This window comes from Asterias rubens, chromosome 1, assembly GCF_902459465.1.
Source record: "Asterias rubens chromosome 1, eAstRub1.3, whole genome shotgun sequence".
NCBI lineage: Eukaryota > Metazoa > Echinodermata > Asteroidea > Forcipulatida > Asteriidae > Asterias > Asterias rubens.
This window is the reverse complement of record NC_047062.1, coordinates 14,156,858-14,175,089: the sequence shown is the minus strand read 5'-3', so window position 1 is coordinate 14,175,089 and position 18,232 is coordinate 14,156,858. Positions and strand designations below refer to the sequence as shown.

Genomic DNA, 18,232 nt, shown 5'->3' with positions numbered 1-18,232 from the left:
GCTAGGGAAGGTACACGTTTTGTAATTACTCAAAACAAATATTAACTGAAAAACTGACTTGGTATAAAACATTGTGAGAAACGGCTCCCTCTGAAGCATAGATTTTGAGGGAGAGGTAATTTCTCACTAAAATAATAAAATACTTCTGGCTAGTCTGTTCTTTTATTCGTATGTGTGAAAGCACACAAGCCAACAAGGGTGTTCAGTGTTTCTCTCATCTCGCAACTTCGATGACCAATTTAGCTCAAATTTTCACAGGCTTGTTATATGCTTATGTTGGGATACACCAAGTAAAAAGACTGGTCTTTGACAGTTACTAATTTTATAGAATAAGGAACACGGCCCAATTTCATAGATTTGCTTTGCACAAAAATTTGCTTAGGATGATATTTCTTCCTTGATAAAAACAGGTTTCCCAACCAAATTTACACTTGTTTCATAATGCTTGTAACTGGTTTTTAGCTGTTGTTTGCTATTCCTGAAAAATCACGTGGAAATTTGGTTGGTAATCCTGTTTTTATCAAGGCAAATTTGTTGTGCTTATCAAATTGTTGTGCTTAGCAGCTCTATGAAATTGGGCCCACCTCCACTTGAATGTCACACCCATCCCACCCGAGTTGATTTGCATCATCAGAGCACATCATTATTTTTCTCAAGTGGGGGAGGAGGCCGAGACCAATGCTACAAAATAACGATATGCCCTCCACTGAAACATTTCCTACTCCTTTTTTATATTTCTATTCTGTTTTGTATTTTTCTATTATAAAAAAAAAAAAAAAAAAACTTGAAAAGTGACAAGAAATGAGGAGGAGTGTTCCCGAATGAAGGAAAACCGTTTTATGTTAATTGTGTTTTCTCTTTGTTTGGGGTTTAGGGAGAGGGGCAACAGCAGAACATTAACACAAGTTAGTTAGAAAATTAAGGATTGTTTGGATTGACTTTCAAATGCCTTTAATGGTCTTCTACCTATCGTTTCACTGGATGAAAATTTAATTCTTTAACCGACAGAGCCCCCCTCCCCGTAACCCCGCCCTAAATCTAGATCGGCAATTAAAGTTACATGTTAAAGTATTGTCGTTACGCCCCTACCCCTTTTAACAAATTCTTGTTCATACAAACACTTATACTAAAGTAATGTTTTTATTGTGACTGCAAAAAGGGCTAATACTTTATAAACATTAAATAGGCCAAAAGATGTGTAGATAAAAGCAGTTGATTGTAGGTTCAGATAGTTTTAATCACCACCAGTACTGAGTCTCCAGAGGGAGTAAGCTGGGCTCATACAATTTCAATAGCAAGCTCCCTGGAAACGCGAGTATGCGGCACTCAGCTGCTAAAGAAAATGGCGGCGCCGTAAAGTTATCTGAAAGTTGAATGCTATCCCACAACGAATTACTCCTCAGCTAGTGAGGACACTAGTTCTGTGTAAACTCGCATGTAAAGAGGCATAACATGGTTGAGGTTCTTCACTACACTTTCGAAAGGACATACATGAGAACCAGTAGATCCTACACGTCCAAAATGCAGTTTAAAACTTGTTAATTTGATTGGTTCGTGGTGTAGCATGCATTCATTGAGAGACATGAAACGTAAGAAAAACATTGCTAAACAATTGATTTAATGCCACGAACAATTTTGGTGTTTTTATTTGAAATTGTCACTCTTAAATACATTCATGTTTTAATTAACCAAATGTCACTGAAACTTATCCATGATTTCATTGTCTACAAAAATGTTAAAAACATCAATTAGGCCTATCTTTTTTGTTTTTGAATTTAATTTTTAGTTGTTTTTGTATTTTTAAATATAAGATGTAACAAAAAGTTCACGATTGAAAATTGCCCAACTTGTTAAATATAATATGCACATTTCCTAATCCGGAAAACTTTCCGTATCCTGCTACCACTTCTTCACTAATTTTTACAAAAAAGGAATATTTCATTTAATTTAAGTAAATTAGTACAGTAGAAACTATTTTGTTTAATTACGAATGAAAAAATGGTGGCAGAATACAGACATTTTTCCTTTAGTTTAGCAACTTGTACCAATTCCTTGAAGTAATGAGAGGAATATTTTTCTCAAGGAATTGGTACCAGTTTTCTAAAACGCTAACTATTAAAAAGAAAGTTCCAGCACTTTAGCAGACATTTCATATTACACTCGTGCTTACACTAAACAGGACAAATATTTACTGCCTGTTATTAAAAAAAAAACTTTAATTAGGCCTAGGCCAAGTTTTAAAAAATACCAGTTGATCGTCTGGGGTTTTTTTTTCGGAAAGAGGAGGATGAGGGCCTTTTAATTTTTTAATTTTTATATTTATTAAAGCTGGCCGCAATGCATTTTAATTCAAGCTGGCCGCCAATTCTTTGGTTTAAAGTCACACATTTAATTAGTTACAAGTTCTTAAACAATTAGTAGCTTATTAACGAGAAATACACAATGATAAAATATGTCTTTTTGAAATAAAAATGTAGAATAAAAAAAAGTTTAAAAAAAAGGATGCGGCCTCAAAAAAGGATGAGGGAGAGGGGACGATCAACTGGTATTTTTTAAAAATTATTTTGTCTTAAGTGCCTTTTCCTCGCTGTAGGCCCTATACATTCTGTCAATCTTTCATGACATTAATAAAATGTAGTGATTAAATTTTAAGGTCTAGTCTTGGTTTTTAACATCATTGTGTGGGCCATTTACCCATGGCCACACAAATTCTATCCAAAACTTCTGATTTAATTAAATCTCTAAATTTGGGGTCAAATACTGTGTATATGTATGACACACACATTATGACTTACAATTATCGACTCTGCCAAGTACTCTGCCAAGTAATGAAGAAGTAGAAGTGAAAGTTCTAAGCAACATAGATTTGTGGAAAAGTAAACTCCTTTTAATCCACTCCAAGAGAAATTATTTGATTATGTCTGATTTATTGCACTGCCCCCCCCCCCCCCCCAGTGGAAGCCAGTTTGTAAGTGTTTGGACAAAACCTGGATTTTAAAGAAAATCTATGTGTAATGAATAAATTTGTACGTATTTTGTAAGCAAAAAGGTGAAAATGAGATAACTTTGTTGGCCTAAAACTTTGCATTGCAATGTTAAATGTGAACTTCTAAATTTGCAATTTTTAAGAGACCATTATGCAAAAGGATGAAACTTCTAGAGGGAGTAGAGAATGTTGATAAGAATGATTTAAATGCAATCTTGTGCTCCAGTGTGGCTGCTCCGAATGAGTCAGATGGATGGTTCTATGCTGGTTGGTTTTGTGTTTTTTGCAACTAGTTGGTTAGATGCTTTTAGGCCCAGCAGGGGTAGTAATAGTGTCCAAGGCACTTTCATGGAAATGTCACTTTCAATAATATAAATCGGGGATTACATACTTTAAGTTAGTGCAGCCCTTGAAAAGGGACATACTTAAAAAAAGGGAAACATAAAAAATATAATTACTTACTTTAAATAGTTGCAATTCAAAAAGCACTATAATAGGAACTATTGTATAGCATACCAGTAAGTTAGTTGAGCTGTTTTGTCACCAGTTTGTCAACATAGGCTCTCATAGGCCCAAGATGAGAGCCTTGTTCTCATCCTGGATATTTCCTTATATTCCAAATATACTCGAGAAAACTAAATGGAAGCCCCCATTCTCTGTATAACTGATCCATGTAGAAAATGAGGGTCACAAAAACGACAAAAAGAAACACTGATAATCATTCCGTGCGAGTCCATGACACATCGCTCTGTACTTAGTCTATGATGTTCACTGAATGGTGGGTACCAAGTTGAATGCTCGATAATATCCAAAATGCACACATTCTCACCGGGATTATTGTGTTTGTAAACAGAACATTTTACTCAGCTGACGTAATATGTGTGCACACTACACAAGAACTTTGGAATCAGTGCAAATCCGAATTCTCGATATGATATTCACACTACAAAGCAAGGAGTTCACACGTAGAACTGATGATTATGAATGGCTATTGCTAAATCCATGTTACCAAGCAGCTATGAAGTGTATGATGGCCTGTTGATCTCAGACTAAACCTATTTCACGTACCAAAAACAGTATAATAAAACGATCAAGTGCCTCTTTAGACTGTGTATTAATTGGTTTAGCAACGCCACCTTTTGACGTTTACTCAGTGTGTTGGTTTTTTGTTATCGTGAAGAGATAGCGTTGTGTGTTTATAAACACACACACAAATTGACCCGTTGTTATGGATGTAAATATAATGCATGAAGGGGGACATTTGAACAAATTGAAGTTTCATGAATGATGGAGTGCAGTTGTGTCTTTGATTGGCTGAATGAGTTAATGCTTAATTTATGAGCTATTCGCTGAAGTCAGTCTGTCATGTCAATGAAGTGGAGCTGCAAGAGTTGGATTTAATATGGAGTTGTCTCCATCGCCAAGCACCGATCTGTCTACCTCAATTTGGTGCTCAAATCAACGTAAATGCTTCATTTCACTACATTTTACATGTTCTTTAGATAATGAGCTGTTTTTCTGTGTGTTGATCTGAGTATTTGTATTCAGAAGTGAATTAGAGTTTCTTTTGTTTTTTGAAAATTGCAAGTTGTAGGCAAGCGAATGCTGTAGTGTTTTTACATAATTGTCTAGGTACCTCTGTATATCTAACCATAGCATGGATTTTGTGAACGGGAAAATTTTTGCAGAGTGGGTTAGTCCATCACAGTGCACAAAACAATAGACATACCCTTTTAAATACCTTTTTAAATACAGGACTTTGCATCAACAAATTTATTTAGTGGGGGACATAAGGAGATCCTGTACTAAGGTTGCATTGATTTCAATTTCCTGCTGTGTTTCATTGGTAGTGTGTATGCTGTGTCCTTCACCCCAACCAAGTTGCCAATATTCTGTGTTATTATAATTAATTCTCCTTTTTTTTTCACCCCAAAGGTTCCATATATGTTTAAAATCCTAATACATTAATGTTTTTAACTTACTTGAAATTCATGCACTGCGGAAGCCTGCCAATTTTGTGAATGATTTTCACAGCCCATCTCGATCATTGTGGATTCTTTTCGCATGTTTGTTTTTTAAGAAACTGCCATTGACCATTTACAGTCAGGAAATATGATTAGGGTCTTAATTTGTAGTTTATTATTTACTAAATCAAACATATTGTTTCTTAATTCACAGCCATTGAAGTGACCGAGGAGAACTTTGAGCCTCTTCTTGTCTATGATGACCTGTTCCTTGATTACTTCAATGCATTCCTGCAGCTCTCAGTAAGTTAACTTTCAACAAATGATTTAGTACTTATATTATGTATGGTCTGTTTGATTCCAAAAGAGCTGAGAAAGGAATGGTTTTTGCTTCATGTCGGAGGACAGTTCCATGGCTTGAAATCTGGACTGCAGGCCCGAGGCCATTGTTTTTTTGTTTTTTCTGGGGGGGGGGGGCATTAAAGGAACACGTTGCCTTGGATAGGACGAGTTGGTCTATAAAAAGCGTTTGGAAACGTTTGTTATGAAATGCATATGGTAAGAAAGAGGATTTAAAGTAGAGTATAATGATCCACACAAGTATCACTCAAAATTGCACGGTTTTCCTTTTACGTCGTGAACTAACACGGTCGGCCATTTATGGGAAAAATTTGACTCCCATAAATGGCCGACCGTGTTAGTCAATTTCGAGGCATATTTGTGTAGATCATTGTATTCTACTTTTACAACATCTTTCTACCCATTATATGCATTTTATAACAAACGGTTACAGAACGCTTTTCAAAGACCAACTCGACCGATCCACGGCAACGTGTTCCTTTAAACTCAGGATTCAACAAGTGCAACATTCTTGTGCAATTCAGAATATGTTTGTTGCGCGTAGGTTGTGTGTACGCGCGCGCGCTTAGATTACGCGCTGTTACTAATAGCTATGCATTGTGTTCCGCTTTATAAAATTGACGTACTTTAGCTTGAGGGCCCGACACGTGGAAGCCAGCTGGTTATAAACGGCTCCAGCTGGTCATTATCAATCGTTCAAACACCCCCACGTGATGCGCACTCCACCAATAGAAGTAGCGAAACTGTCTGGGGGTATTTATGAATACCCATTTAAGATTAACGATATAGATATTCTCTCAGTGATTGTTTAAATGAAAACAGTTTAAAACCAGTCCACCAAGTAATTTTTCAGGAATGTTCACACACTGAAATTTTATTCCTGCCATATGGCGCTCTACAATAAACACAGCATATTCAAAGCATATTTCATTATCCACAAATATAATTGTAAATAATCTGTTCCTGTCTTTGTAACCGCCATCATGTAGTAAATGTTTATCAAATTGAATTTAATTGAATTGAATATATATTCCACCCTTTATGCAGGCATTTCCCCAACCACTTTACTACAACCGCCTGACTGGGACATTCCAAGAAGTTGAAGATGACAGGCAGAATACCAATAACTCATCAGCGCTTGCATCCATCGGGGAGGCTATCCCGGGGTCTCGACACCGCCACGCAGTGTTTGCCCCTGGTGATGAAGAAAGAGAGAGAATCCTAGAATGGGCCAAGACTGAAAGGCTGCCTTTATTTCTCAGGTCAGGATCAAACTTGATTGGGCCTAATTTCAAGGTTCTGCTAACTGTAGAATTCTGCGCTTACTGTCAATAGATTAATTCTAATAATAATAATAATAATAATATCGAAGTCTTATATAGCGCACGTATCTACCAAATAAGGTACTCAAGGTGCTGAGTATATACAAACTTTCAGAAAGATATGTTATTTAAGTGATGAATTATGAGACCCAATTATGTAGAGGGCACAGTTAGTGCAGAATTCTGTGATCTTGCCCAATTTCATGGCTAATACGGGTGAATTCTGCGCTTTCGATCATCATTGTCTGCTTACTGTTCAAGCGCCAAATTTCTGCGCTTGTATTAGCGAATACTTCCTAGTAATGTGGAGTATGCAAGCACACATGCAAAAATTCCTACTGCCAACCTGTGAAATGCTCTTGACATGAGCTCGGCATTCCCTGCTTCCATAAGGGCATACTCTTTGCTTCTGGAAAGCAGAGCAATTAAATAGGAGACTTTCCAACGCTAGGCGGCAGCAGACATACCGGGTAAATTTCCATTGTTTACGTAGTTCTGAACATGCGCATAATTCTGAGAACAATGGATTTACCCGGTAAGTCTGCTGCCCTCTATCGTCCCAGAAAGTCTCCCATTGGGCCCTGGTGATAAGCAGTGCCATGAAATCAAAGAAAGCAGTGTAACGATCCAATATATAAAACCAAACGTTGTTTTCCTTGATTCTTTGTGAAAACAGTCTGACACGATAAACCCCACAATGCTTGATAAGAGGTTGCATGCTTGGTTCAAAGCTGAATGCTATATTTGCCTGAAGACCATTGATAGTTAACAGCACATCTAGGGATTTGCACTATATTGTTATGGAAGGAATCGCGGTTGGCTATATTGTAGGACTACTACTATTCGGGATTCTGGATAGATTCGGGTAATTTCTGAGATTAAGTTCCGTGGAAGTTAAGATTGCATTTGTTGATCGTTTGGGTTTTTGAGTATGTACAAAGGTTTTAACTTTTGTTTGTTTGTTTGTTTGTTTGTTTGTTTGTTTGTTTGTTTGTTTTTTGTTTACACATACAGAACAAAACTCTTCCTAGAATACAAACTATGCAAGTTGCTTCTGCGACCTCTGGATGAGCGGCGCTCGGCAAGTCGTCAGAATTCGTCTCGAGGTCTCCGGGGATACAGCCGCCAGACCACTAGTTACACCTCCACATCTGCCAGTCTTGCGCAGAGCCGAGAACCGTCCATTTACGAAAACGAGGGCAGTGAATATGGATACTGGTTGGATGAGAACGAACGCATGGCCATGTTCAGATATCTTAGGCCTGGTAGTAGATGTATAAGTCTACCACCTATGTTGGGGTTAGGTAAGAAGATTTTGTTGTTGCTGTTTTGTTGTTTGTTTGTTTGTTTGTTTTTCCAACAAGTTGTCAAGTCGCTGGACCTTGCTTTTGGAACTGTCTGCCCGTCAACAATTGGGGGGGGGGGGGGGTGTTTAGGAGTTCTTCCCAAACAAGGCTAAAAAAAACACTCTTGGTAAGGTGATACAAGAATGAAACAAATTTGGGGAAACTGAAAGTAGGAATCGATTGTAGGATTCACAGGCATGAAGTTCCAAAGAGATGGATGTTGTGCTTTGTCTTTTATTAAAATAAGTTCTTCTAGGAGTAAGTCCCACATGATTTTCTTTAATCCCCCCTGTAAACTGTTTCCATTGTAGGTCCAAACAGTCCCATGTGGAATGCTGAAGTCTACTCTGACATTCCCACTGTCCCTCCAACTAACGTCACCAATGACTCGTCTAAGCCTTCCAGCAAGTCTGCGTCCGGCAGGCGGTCTCACAGTAAAGCCATTGCTGCTGCTGCTGCTGCTGCTGCTGCTGCCGCCCAGAAGCCGGAGGGTGAGGTAACAGAGAATGGCTGGACGGCCGATATGGCTGAGCTCAGTGAAGAAGTAAGGGAGAGGCTAAGCTTCAACGGAAACGCTGAAAATGACTCCAAACAAGATGGAGCAGCCTGTAAGTTGTTTCTAGTAGACGCTGGTTTACTTAATGAAATCTTGATATCTTTGGTTGGTGTAAACCGATTTGTTTGATGTTTCCATCCCATGTATTATGATTGTAAAGCGCATTGATGCTTTATTGTAAAATGCGCTATATACAAACTAGTCATTATCATCATTACTACTATTAAAGAGCCTGAACCTGATTCTTATTTCAAACCTAATCTTAAAATCTATTCCAGTCCTGGAGAATAATAAGCAGATGTCCTCTCTTTCGGTTTTCTTCTCTTGAAGCCCTCACCTCATGTGGAACTATGGTCTTGTGGTTGGCATTTTTGTTCATCTAAATAATTGCGAAGAAAACCCCTGTCAATCTGCCTGAGGGTGAAGGGACAGGAACATTATATGTCCACATTTGCCATTTTTGAATGAGTTTTCCAATCCACCTGGAAGCCAAGCCATTTGCCGTTTATAAAACACTTCAATCCTAATTACTCCAATTTCTCACTTATAGCAAGTAGAAAGAGCGCCCTCCGGAGTCCTGGGAGTAAGGGGATTTCCCCTAAGAAGAAGGCCACTATCTTGATTCCACATGTTGATGACACACTCAGCGATACCTTGGAAGAATCCAGTAGTACATTCCAATTTTTAGACAGGTATGACTGATTTTTCATTTGAAATTTTATATTTCAAACAACCTTTAACTCTGTCACCACCAGTCCTGTTTTATAGCTACTGTTATGTTTTTTCTCAAAACTCTGGCAATATGATAAAATTTAATTTTTTAGGTATACTTTTCTACATGCAGCGTTTTCCATTGAGAGTAGTCCGCGGCCAAATGCCAGTTACTACTTCTGAGAGGATCAGTCAAAATTCTGTGCAAGTGGTACTGCTGACTAGTGTAAAGAAAAGCTAACTGGTCCCGCTAGCTAGACACTGAAAAAAAGTCAAGGGTAAACCCTTAAAGGATTACAGGCCTTAAACTTTGCCCTTGTATGGGCACGGCAGTTTTCCTCTGGTAAGGGGCACTGAGTTTGCAAAGGGCACCGCAGAAAATGCACAGGGCACCAGGGCAATTGCTGTGGGTTAATTCAATGCCTAGGGTTATTAAGTGTCTTTAAAGGAAACTAACGGATTAAGTGATTACCTTTTTACTCTTATTAGTCTAAAAATTTACTATTCAATTCAATTAACATTTATTTCCATGTTGGTGAAAATAGGAGAGTAATAAAACAATTTAGGTTTAATTATTTAGGTCAAAGATAGATAAGAACAGGTCAAGAAAATAATTGATAAAAATGAAAAGAAAAAATGTAAATGTAATGGATATAGAGCAAACGAGCATCATGTCTTAATAAATTTTCCCATGATGTAGGGTTCCATCTCCGCCTGATGAGTACCCCATACCTCCTGAAGGAGGTGGATCAAGATTTCAAACCTCACTGGAGCAGAGTCTCCTTGCAGGAGATGATGAAGATGAGGAGGAGGAGGAGGAAGATGAAGATGAAGATGCAGGGACGGGCACAGCGAGTGTTATCGAGTATGACAATGAGGAAGATGAGCGTACCGAGTCCGAACTCAGACAGATAGAGGGACGCCATCGAGTCACATTCCAACAGCTGAAGGAACATTTGATTGGCGGGGTGAGAATTGTATTTTTTTTGTTTAAACAGGGAGATTGGCTTCTTTACTGCTTTTCTGGAATCTCATTTCTTATTAATTGTTTTATATGAGAGATTGCCTCACATCACAGGGCCTTGGACGGCCACTTTAAGGTGAGAGCTACACATTAACTGATTTGGTCTAGCGACCCAAATCAACTTCCACTAGGGGCACGTTGCCACCTACTCCTGGGGCTGAAACAGGGTTAGCCCCTTCACAGTCTATAAGGATGTAGGCATGGGTATCATCCATTAGGAGCCTGACTGGTAGAGGAGAATGCAATACCTTCCCAACTTGCCTCAGGGATATGTTATTAATTTGGTGCTGCACAGTGCTCAATGAAGTTGCTGGTAGTTTTTCATTATTACAAATTGTCATTATTGAACTAAATATACTGACGTGGGTTTTTAAACTTCTGTTTTGTTTTGTTTTAGTTATCAGGCATGGCAGCATTCAAGTCATTCCTGAGCAACACGGCAGGAGAAGATATGATGAACTTCTGGCTGGACTGTGAACTTTACAGCGATAATGTACAAGCAATAAACTTTGGGGAAACCTTAACCAGTGCAACCATGACTAGATTGTTTAGGTAAGGTGCAGATTTTGAATTTTCACGTGTATGTTTTGGAACAAAGTTTGACATTATGTATAAATCAATTACCCAATCCATAAATTATTTAACAGTCTCTAAACCCCTTTTCATAATGTAGCGCTTATCCCCAAGGAATACTGCCCTGGGGAGGCCCCAGAATTTTTTTTAAAACCTCAACAGTTACCCCAACACCTTTTCACACTGTTCCCGCCTAGATCCCTTTTTTACGGGGTTCCGGCTTAACGTTTCAAGTCAATACCCCTGGGTTTTACCGGGGACTCCTACTCCATAGCAGCAGTGGCTATTCCTCAAGGTATGCACATAAGCCATGTTGAGGTATGGAGGACACTATTATAATTGTGCACTGTTTGGTTCTAGGTAAATCTGTCTGTAATTTGTAGTCGTATATGGTGTTCGATATATCTCAAAAAGGCTAATTGGCTGGGGTAGATCAGGGGTTAAAGGGATTGAAGTGTGAACAGTTTCAAAAGGGCTTTGGTATAAGAAATGTAGACATAGACCACGATTGGCTTTTATTTTAAATTCATAAATACCTCAGACAGTTTCGCTATTCCTATTGGTGGAGAGCGCGTCACGGGGGGGTGTTTAAACCGTTGATAATGACCAGTGTTTATAACCGGTTGTCCGCGCTAGTCTTGATGCAAGACGTTTCTTGTTACGGGCGATGCAGGCGCTGTCGGTGATTTGGCCGCGCTGTGTGTGAATTATCAAGAACCAGGCCTCGTTGGGATTTGGGATTAAACCTCTAGTTGAAAACCTCTTCACCACACATTGATTCCCTTATTAGCTACAAGGCTTGAAACTTATGGGATCATAATGTGTTTTTTGTTTTTTTCCATGTTGTAAACCCGACAGAGATATTCAAGACAAGTATAAGTTTAATCTGACAGCTGATGCCAAAGAACAAATCAAGCAAGCTCAAGGCAATACAGGGTTAAGTGAGTCGGTCTTCACGAGGACTCAGTACGACATCCTGAGGAGATTACGCTCTTACTGGGTTGCTAGATATGTCCTACACAAGGAGAGAATGGGTGCCATAAGGTACGGTGAATTTTTTGTTTGTTTACAGATGACTTTCGCCAAGTTTACCACCTCCAAAAATGGTTTAGTAAGTGTGATTCTATAGTTCGTAATTTGTCTTCAGAGTGGGTTTCAAAAGTCTGTATGGTAGGAACCGTTTCATGACAAAAGTTACTTTGTTTCAGCTAGATATTATTTTTGCAACATGTTTACATTTAGATGTACAGTTATTTACATTTGATAGGGCTTACATGTGATGTATGTTGAATTCAATGATTAGCATTCCTTTTTATGGATTTAGCTGAGTTGTTCATACAGTACTCTACTTGACCCTTTTACCCTCCCAAATCTGTCTATCAAATTGTCTAAAAATTGCTTATCACTCAGGCATTCCAAACAATTTGGTGTGGAAGGCCGTTTTAGGAGAGGAGGATAGTGGGAGGTTGAGGTCACCTGTAGGCAAAAATGTATTGGGAGTATAAAGGGCTAATAAGCAGTTGCTAAAGTCTTTTTCTACTCTTTCATTTCAGTGCAGAGAAGCGAAAAGGAATTCAAGATTCCGATGCCGATAATACCCCCAAGACTCCTCAGATGTCCTTCCTTCCCTCCATATCCCTGGTCAACAGTCTTCCTGTCAGGCCCTCTTCTTGCTTTCGACTTGCCTCTACCAGCCGAGACTGGAGTAAAGTAGCCATGGGCGGCCGCAGGATGGAGGACATGGTCCGCCCGGGCCGGCTGGTGGACCTGGATGCTGTGCCTTACGTGCCAAGGCCTCTGTCCGCCAGGTTTCATGTTGGACTGGCGTGTGACAGAGAAGCTGGGAGGCCCTTCCAAAGACACCTTGAAAAGTTTGTTCCTTACAGTGTTTTATTCAAACAATTACACCCACATGTAACGTGCGTCTCATGCTCTGAGAACCCCATGAACACGTGCTAGAAAATTATTTCCCTTTTGAGCTATAGTCCTTTTTCGTATGACATCGATATTTTATTTGTTCTCATGCTGTAGTACATGTAGTATGTGCATCTTGAACGGCTACTTTAAAGCCATTGGACCCTTTCGGTACAGAAAAAAAAATAAAAGTTCACAGATTTACAAATAACTTACAGGGTTTACAGAAGGTAGTGATGAAAGACTTCTCTTGAAATATTATTCCATGAAATGCTTTACTTTTTGAGGAAACAGTAAAACAATATCAATTCTCGATAGCGAGAATTAAGGATTTATTTTAAACACATGTCATGACATGGCGAAACGCGCGAAAACTGGAGTGGGTTTTCTCCCGACTCCGATGACCGATTGAGCCTAAATTTTCACAGGTTTGTTATTTTATATATAAGTTGTGATACACGAAGTGTGGGTCTTGGACAATACTGTTTACCGAAAGGGTCCAATGGCTTTAACTGCATAAACATGTGCTCAGTAATCCAAAATGGCAGAATTCTCGTTTTGCTATAGAATAAGACATCAGTGAGAAGGTCTATACAATTCTTGACATCTTTTATAAAAAGTTTAAAGGAACATTACAGAATTGGTAAGAAACAAAATCGTGAAGATCACAGATTTACATCAAACTTACACGGTCTAATTAGGATGATAGTAGAAAACTTCCCTTGAAATTGTTATGACTGAAATGTAATATTTGGTGAGAAATAAAGAATCTAATTTCGCGTTCGGAGTTTATCGCTCAGTGAGTGAAAAAATCTTCCATCGATGTCATGCAAAATGTGTAATCGGTTTTTCACTATTTTATCGTGACCCAGATGGCTGATCGATCTCAAAGTTCTACAGGTTTGTCAGTTTAAGTATATGGTGGATTACGTAAAGTGCTTACACTGCCAGCAACTGTTTTGTTGGCAAAACCAATTTTGTAATTTTCCTTTCAGTATAGGCTTTGTATAGTGGGTATTGACATTTTTTGCGGTTATGTGTATGTCCTGAATTTAATGGGCTCGCAATCTTCTCAGAAATTGTTCAGATTCGAAACAAGTTATTCAACATTAGGCCTGGTGATCTTCCTACCTAGGTCTGTTTTTCCGATTAATTTGCCCTGAGGAAAAATCAGATTTTTTTTCAAAATAAGGCTTGAAAAGTCTTTTAAAGCCTATGCCTTGTGTACATGTACATGTAGATCAGCCCTTGTACTTGAAAAAACATGAAACAATTTTGTTTTCTATGACCAAATATCATGCAACAAGTATGACCTAATCATCTGCTGTAAAGTAGTCTGTGTTAATGCCATTCTTTAGTCATTTTGATGACAGCACTTACACTGCTTGCTATCAAGTTTTACACACATTTTTAATTGAACTCTCCGTTCTTTTTCCGTAGGCAAGTGGATCACAGGCTGCTTGCGAATCTGTTATTCTGGCAGGATGTAACGGACTACGGAGCTGAGGAGGACAGGGCTGCTGATAGGCTTCTTCGTATGGGTCATGCCTGGGGTATATTCAGTAAATTCATCATGGATGGAGGCATGTGGAATATAGGTAGGTTTCAAATTACCCATAATATGATTGAGAACATACATGTACTTGTGGATCTAGTTGGTGTATTTTTTTATATTTTTATGCAAGACGCCCAAAACAAGGCTAAAAGCCACTCTACATGTAGGTTGAGGGCTACAAGGAAGAAAACATAGACATGCAGAAACTCAGTGGAGCTGAAGGTAGGAATTGACATTCCTCTTAAAAGATGGAAGATCATAGGATGAAGGGAAACATGCACCAGGCAAGGAGTTCCAAAGAGATACAGTACGAGGGAAAAAGCTACTGGAGTAGCTCTTTGTTCTACATCTCGGCACAGCCACAGTATAAGGATGAGAACAAGCAGAAAGCCTGGTCTCGCGCTCAAAAACCCTGACAGGAGGAACAAGGTGTGATAGACTGGTGGAACATTTACCATGGAAATATCTGTAAAACAGGCAAAGGCTGTCTGAAGACCTTCGGTGAGAAAGGGGTTGCAGTGTAGTTCCTAACTTGCAGTGTAGTGGTATTTGCCTTTAACCTCTGCCGACCCTGGTTCGAATCCCACCTTGAATACAGAAAAGTCTTCATCATTTTGTCTACACAGGTATCTTCTTGCGTACGGGTAACAGTGCTAGTAACATTTGAGGATCCCATGGTATCATTGCCAAAATATTCAAATCAAGTTTTCAAAACCAGGGCTCGATTTCTCAAAGCACTAGGATTCATCTTAAGATGAGTTTTCAGTATTACCACAGTGATTTGTATTGTGACATCACACTTTACTCAGCAACTACGATTGATTTGCAGTTAAGATCAGTCTTAACTCTTTGTGAAATCGGTCACAGGTTTAACAGGGGTGGCACGGATTGCGTAAAGTGCTCACCTCTCACCATTGTGGCCTTGGTTTGGATCCTGGCTAAAGCGATATGTGAGCAAACCTTTTTGATCTCTGTCTGTGCTCCAGGTTCATATATAGGTTGAAATGGCTGGCTGCTTAAGGCGCTCATGAACATGTTGTAGCCACCTCCTTCACAATTCAGCTTTCTGCTACTATTGAGGATGATTAGCCTCCCAAATAAGTAGAACTATTAATTATTATAGTGGTATTATGATCAATTGTGCATTCATTCGACAGTCGAATAATAAACAAATAAACCTGTTTTTTAGTATAACCCTAATTCAATAAACCATTCTTTGTAACTAGGTGTGGATCCCAATGAAAGAGACAATATCCACAGACGCCTGTTAACAACCAGTGACTTTGTAGAAGCCTCCACATTCAGTCGTGCCAAGGAGCATGCCGTCCTGATGCTACAACGAGAATGGCTGGTCTACCTTAAGGAGGATCTGGCTGTATTTTTACAGTAAGTTTCAATCACCATATGTACAGCCGTAAACAAATTGATCAGAATAAGAAGAATGTTGAAAATAATTTCAACAACTTCTTTTTTTCCCCAAAACAGATTTTGGGTCTCAAGTTTGATAAATATTTTAGTATGATGTGATGTAATTTTACATCATTGTTGGACATTCTTTAGAACACTCAAAATACTTGTAAGAAGGAATTCTGCTTGATATTTTTCCCTGAGCAAAAAGTCTGGTTTATTTTTTCTGCGAATGCGAAGTGAATTTTGATGTCACGAGGCTGTTTTTGCGCGAATGTTTTGCAGGAGTTGAGCACATCTCTACGTTTCAAAATTATTTGTTACGAATTTGTGACGTAAACATTTGTACTGCATTCACATTCGCAAGAAGTATGAACTGGGCTTAAGTTATAACCTTACCAACCTACACTTGCCGTAGTATACAATTTCAGAAGGTAGAGCTTTCCTAATTTGGTCAACTATTGTTTGCAGCATAGTTTTTTTCATTTTCTTGAAGCTCTAGGGCGAGACCTGATGATCGATTTTCTTCTAAAAGTTCCCGCCACTCCTCGGCCAAGTCAATCAAGAGAGAAGTGGCTCCCCCTACTCGGTAAGTTACAGCAAAGTTTTTAATTCTAACGAGTAATGGGAAAAGACTGACATGACATGGTACTCCTATATAGATGGAGGTCCTAAATACACCAAACAAATAAGAGAGAAAATAGAACTGCTTACCAACCAACAGGATCTGTGGTATAAGTGCAAAAAATAGTTAACAGTCTAACGTTTTAACCCTAGGAGAGTCTTGAAGTCTATTATGATACTCATGTTAGATGGAGGTGCTAACTACGCCTTCAGAGAAGACTCGGCTTCGAGGAAGACTTTGCAAACAAAAGATAACATGTTTGTAGGCCTGAGATTTTAGAATAGTTCACTGATTTCAGTAGATGTCATTTGACGTTTGTCATCTTGGAAGTTGTTGTGCCCTTAGTTGAAGAGTGAACCTCAAGTAGAGATGAGGACATGAAAACAGTGTGTTATGCTGTTGAATTCTTTATTTAGTTACAACCACTGGAAGTTTGCTGTTAAGAAATTGTTCACTTCTTTTTTCTGCCATAGTAACTGAAAAGTAGCTGTGCAAAGTACTTGAGTTAGAAATGCTTTCGCAGATGTTGAAAAGTAGTTCTTGCGTGTAGCACTTGAGAAAATGGTCAACTAATTTTAATGACCATTTTGAAGTCTTGTAGCAGGAAGTGTTGATTTTTTTTGCAACCTGATAATTATAGGGTGAGTATGAAAACAATATTATTTCAACCATTGCAAAAGTTAGTTTTATAAATGCTTTTTGTTCAAAAACAGATCTGATAGTTTAGCCTCACTTTACCTCTATTCTGCGTTGAACTCCATTTGTGTTGAGCACTAGGTAGCTCCTTGCGCAAGTTTCAAACTATTACGTACTTCAAACTTTCTAGATTCAAATTTGTAACCTACCAACTTGAATTGGGCCGTGAAATACACTGAAGTATAACAATGCTAAATTAGACTACATTTAAATGTAGTCAATTTAAGATTCCCCCCCCCCCTGCTTTGAAATCATCACACATAATTTTTAGTTAACAGTCGTATGACAATATTGCAGTGTTAATGCAGATTTGCCAAGTATGTATGAAAAGCAATACAGCTACTAATCATTACAAAAAGAAACAAAAACTAACAAAAATATTTTGTATGACCCCAAGCAAGTTTTGTTCCTGACCAAAGGTCAAATTCAGGTCTCTTTTCAAAACTGAAGCATTTTATTGGAATCTTGTTTTTATGCTACTCAAATAACTAATTTCAAATATTCTGTTTTAAAAACTTCTGTACTCAGTGAATTGCTACAATATGATAAACATATTTTACTCATGATTTCTTTCCTTCCTGTTTTCATGGTTTGTTTGATTTTAGCCAAGTCCATTTTACCTTAACTAGAGTCAGGTAATTCGAATCATGTGTCTTGTAGACTTGTAGAATATAGCTTTTATTTTGTTTATATTGACAAAGAAACATTTGTTTACACTTGAAGAGCCCTCTGTTGTCAGTAACATAGAAATTAACATTTACATATCCAACATGTCCAACATGTAAGCCTCTTAATATACTTCACGGCTTGTTCACATGACGATCATACTCCAATGCAGTCTGGAGACAGATTGGCCCATTCTAAACAAGTTTTTCACATTTTCAATGGCAATGGGTGTATATGTCAGAACCCTAGCACAACACGAAACACACCTCCGCACAATGCCTTTACCATCTCTACCATATAATGGGAGACAAATTCCTTTGTGGGCATTTTAACTCCTAAAATGGCAGACAGGATACATGTCGGTGCGTGTAAGTGCTCTGCACAACGTGCAAGGGTCAGTTGGAAAAGTTGTTTCATATCCTGCTTAGCAGAAACAATGTTTAAGCATGGAGGTAGAATTCTACCTCCATGGTTAAAGCTTGCGCTAGGCACCAATCAGCCATCATGGCTCAATAGAGGGCTCCCTT

At 38.5% G+C, this 18,232-nt stretch overlaps 1 protein-coding gene across 5 annotated transcripts in view; it reads left to right on the top strand.

Annotated features, from left to right (window-relative positions):
• Nucleotides 1-1,345: 1,345 nt before the first annotated feature.
• The window catches only part of LOC117299799, a 35,536-nt gene continuing 18,649 nt past the window's right edge, over nt 1,346-18,232 (top strand). For 4 of the 5 annotated variants that reach the window (XM_033783608.1, XM_033783445.1, XM_033783362.1 and 1 more), the window contains exons 1-14: nt 1,346-1,589; nt 5,165-5,253; nt 6,358-6,572; nt 7,647-7,936; nt 8,290-8,586; nt 9,085-9,226; nt 9,946-10,213; nt 10,667-10,821; nt 11,701-11,886; nt 12,396-12,713; nt 14,197-14,354; nt 15,538-15,697; nt 16,215-16,307; nt 17,645-17,674. In XM_033783608.1, the coding sequence (XP_033639499.1) occupies nt 1,565-1,589; nt 5,165-5,253; nt 6,358-6,572; nt 7,647-7,936; nt 8,290-8,586; nt 9,085-9,226; nt 9,946-10,213; nt 10,667-10,821; nt 11,701-11,886; nt 12,396-12,713; nt 14,197-14,354; nt 15,538-15,697; nt 16,215-16,307; nt 17,645-17,674 (2,426 nt within the window). In that variant the 5' untranslated portion in view covers nt 1,346-1,564. The remainder of the gene's footprint in view (nt 1,590-5,164; nt 5,254-6,357; nt 6,573-7,646; nt 7,937-8,289; nt 8,587-9,084; nt 9,227-9,945; nt 10,214-10,666; nt 10,822-11,700; nt 11,887-12,395; nt 12,714-14,196; nt 14,355-15,537; nt 15,698-16,214; nt 16,308-17,644; nt 17,675-18,232) is intronic. The other variant, XM_033783524.1, reaches the window with a different exon arrangement.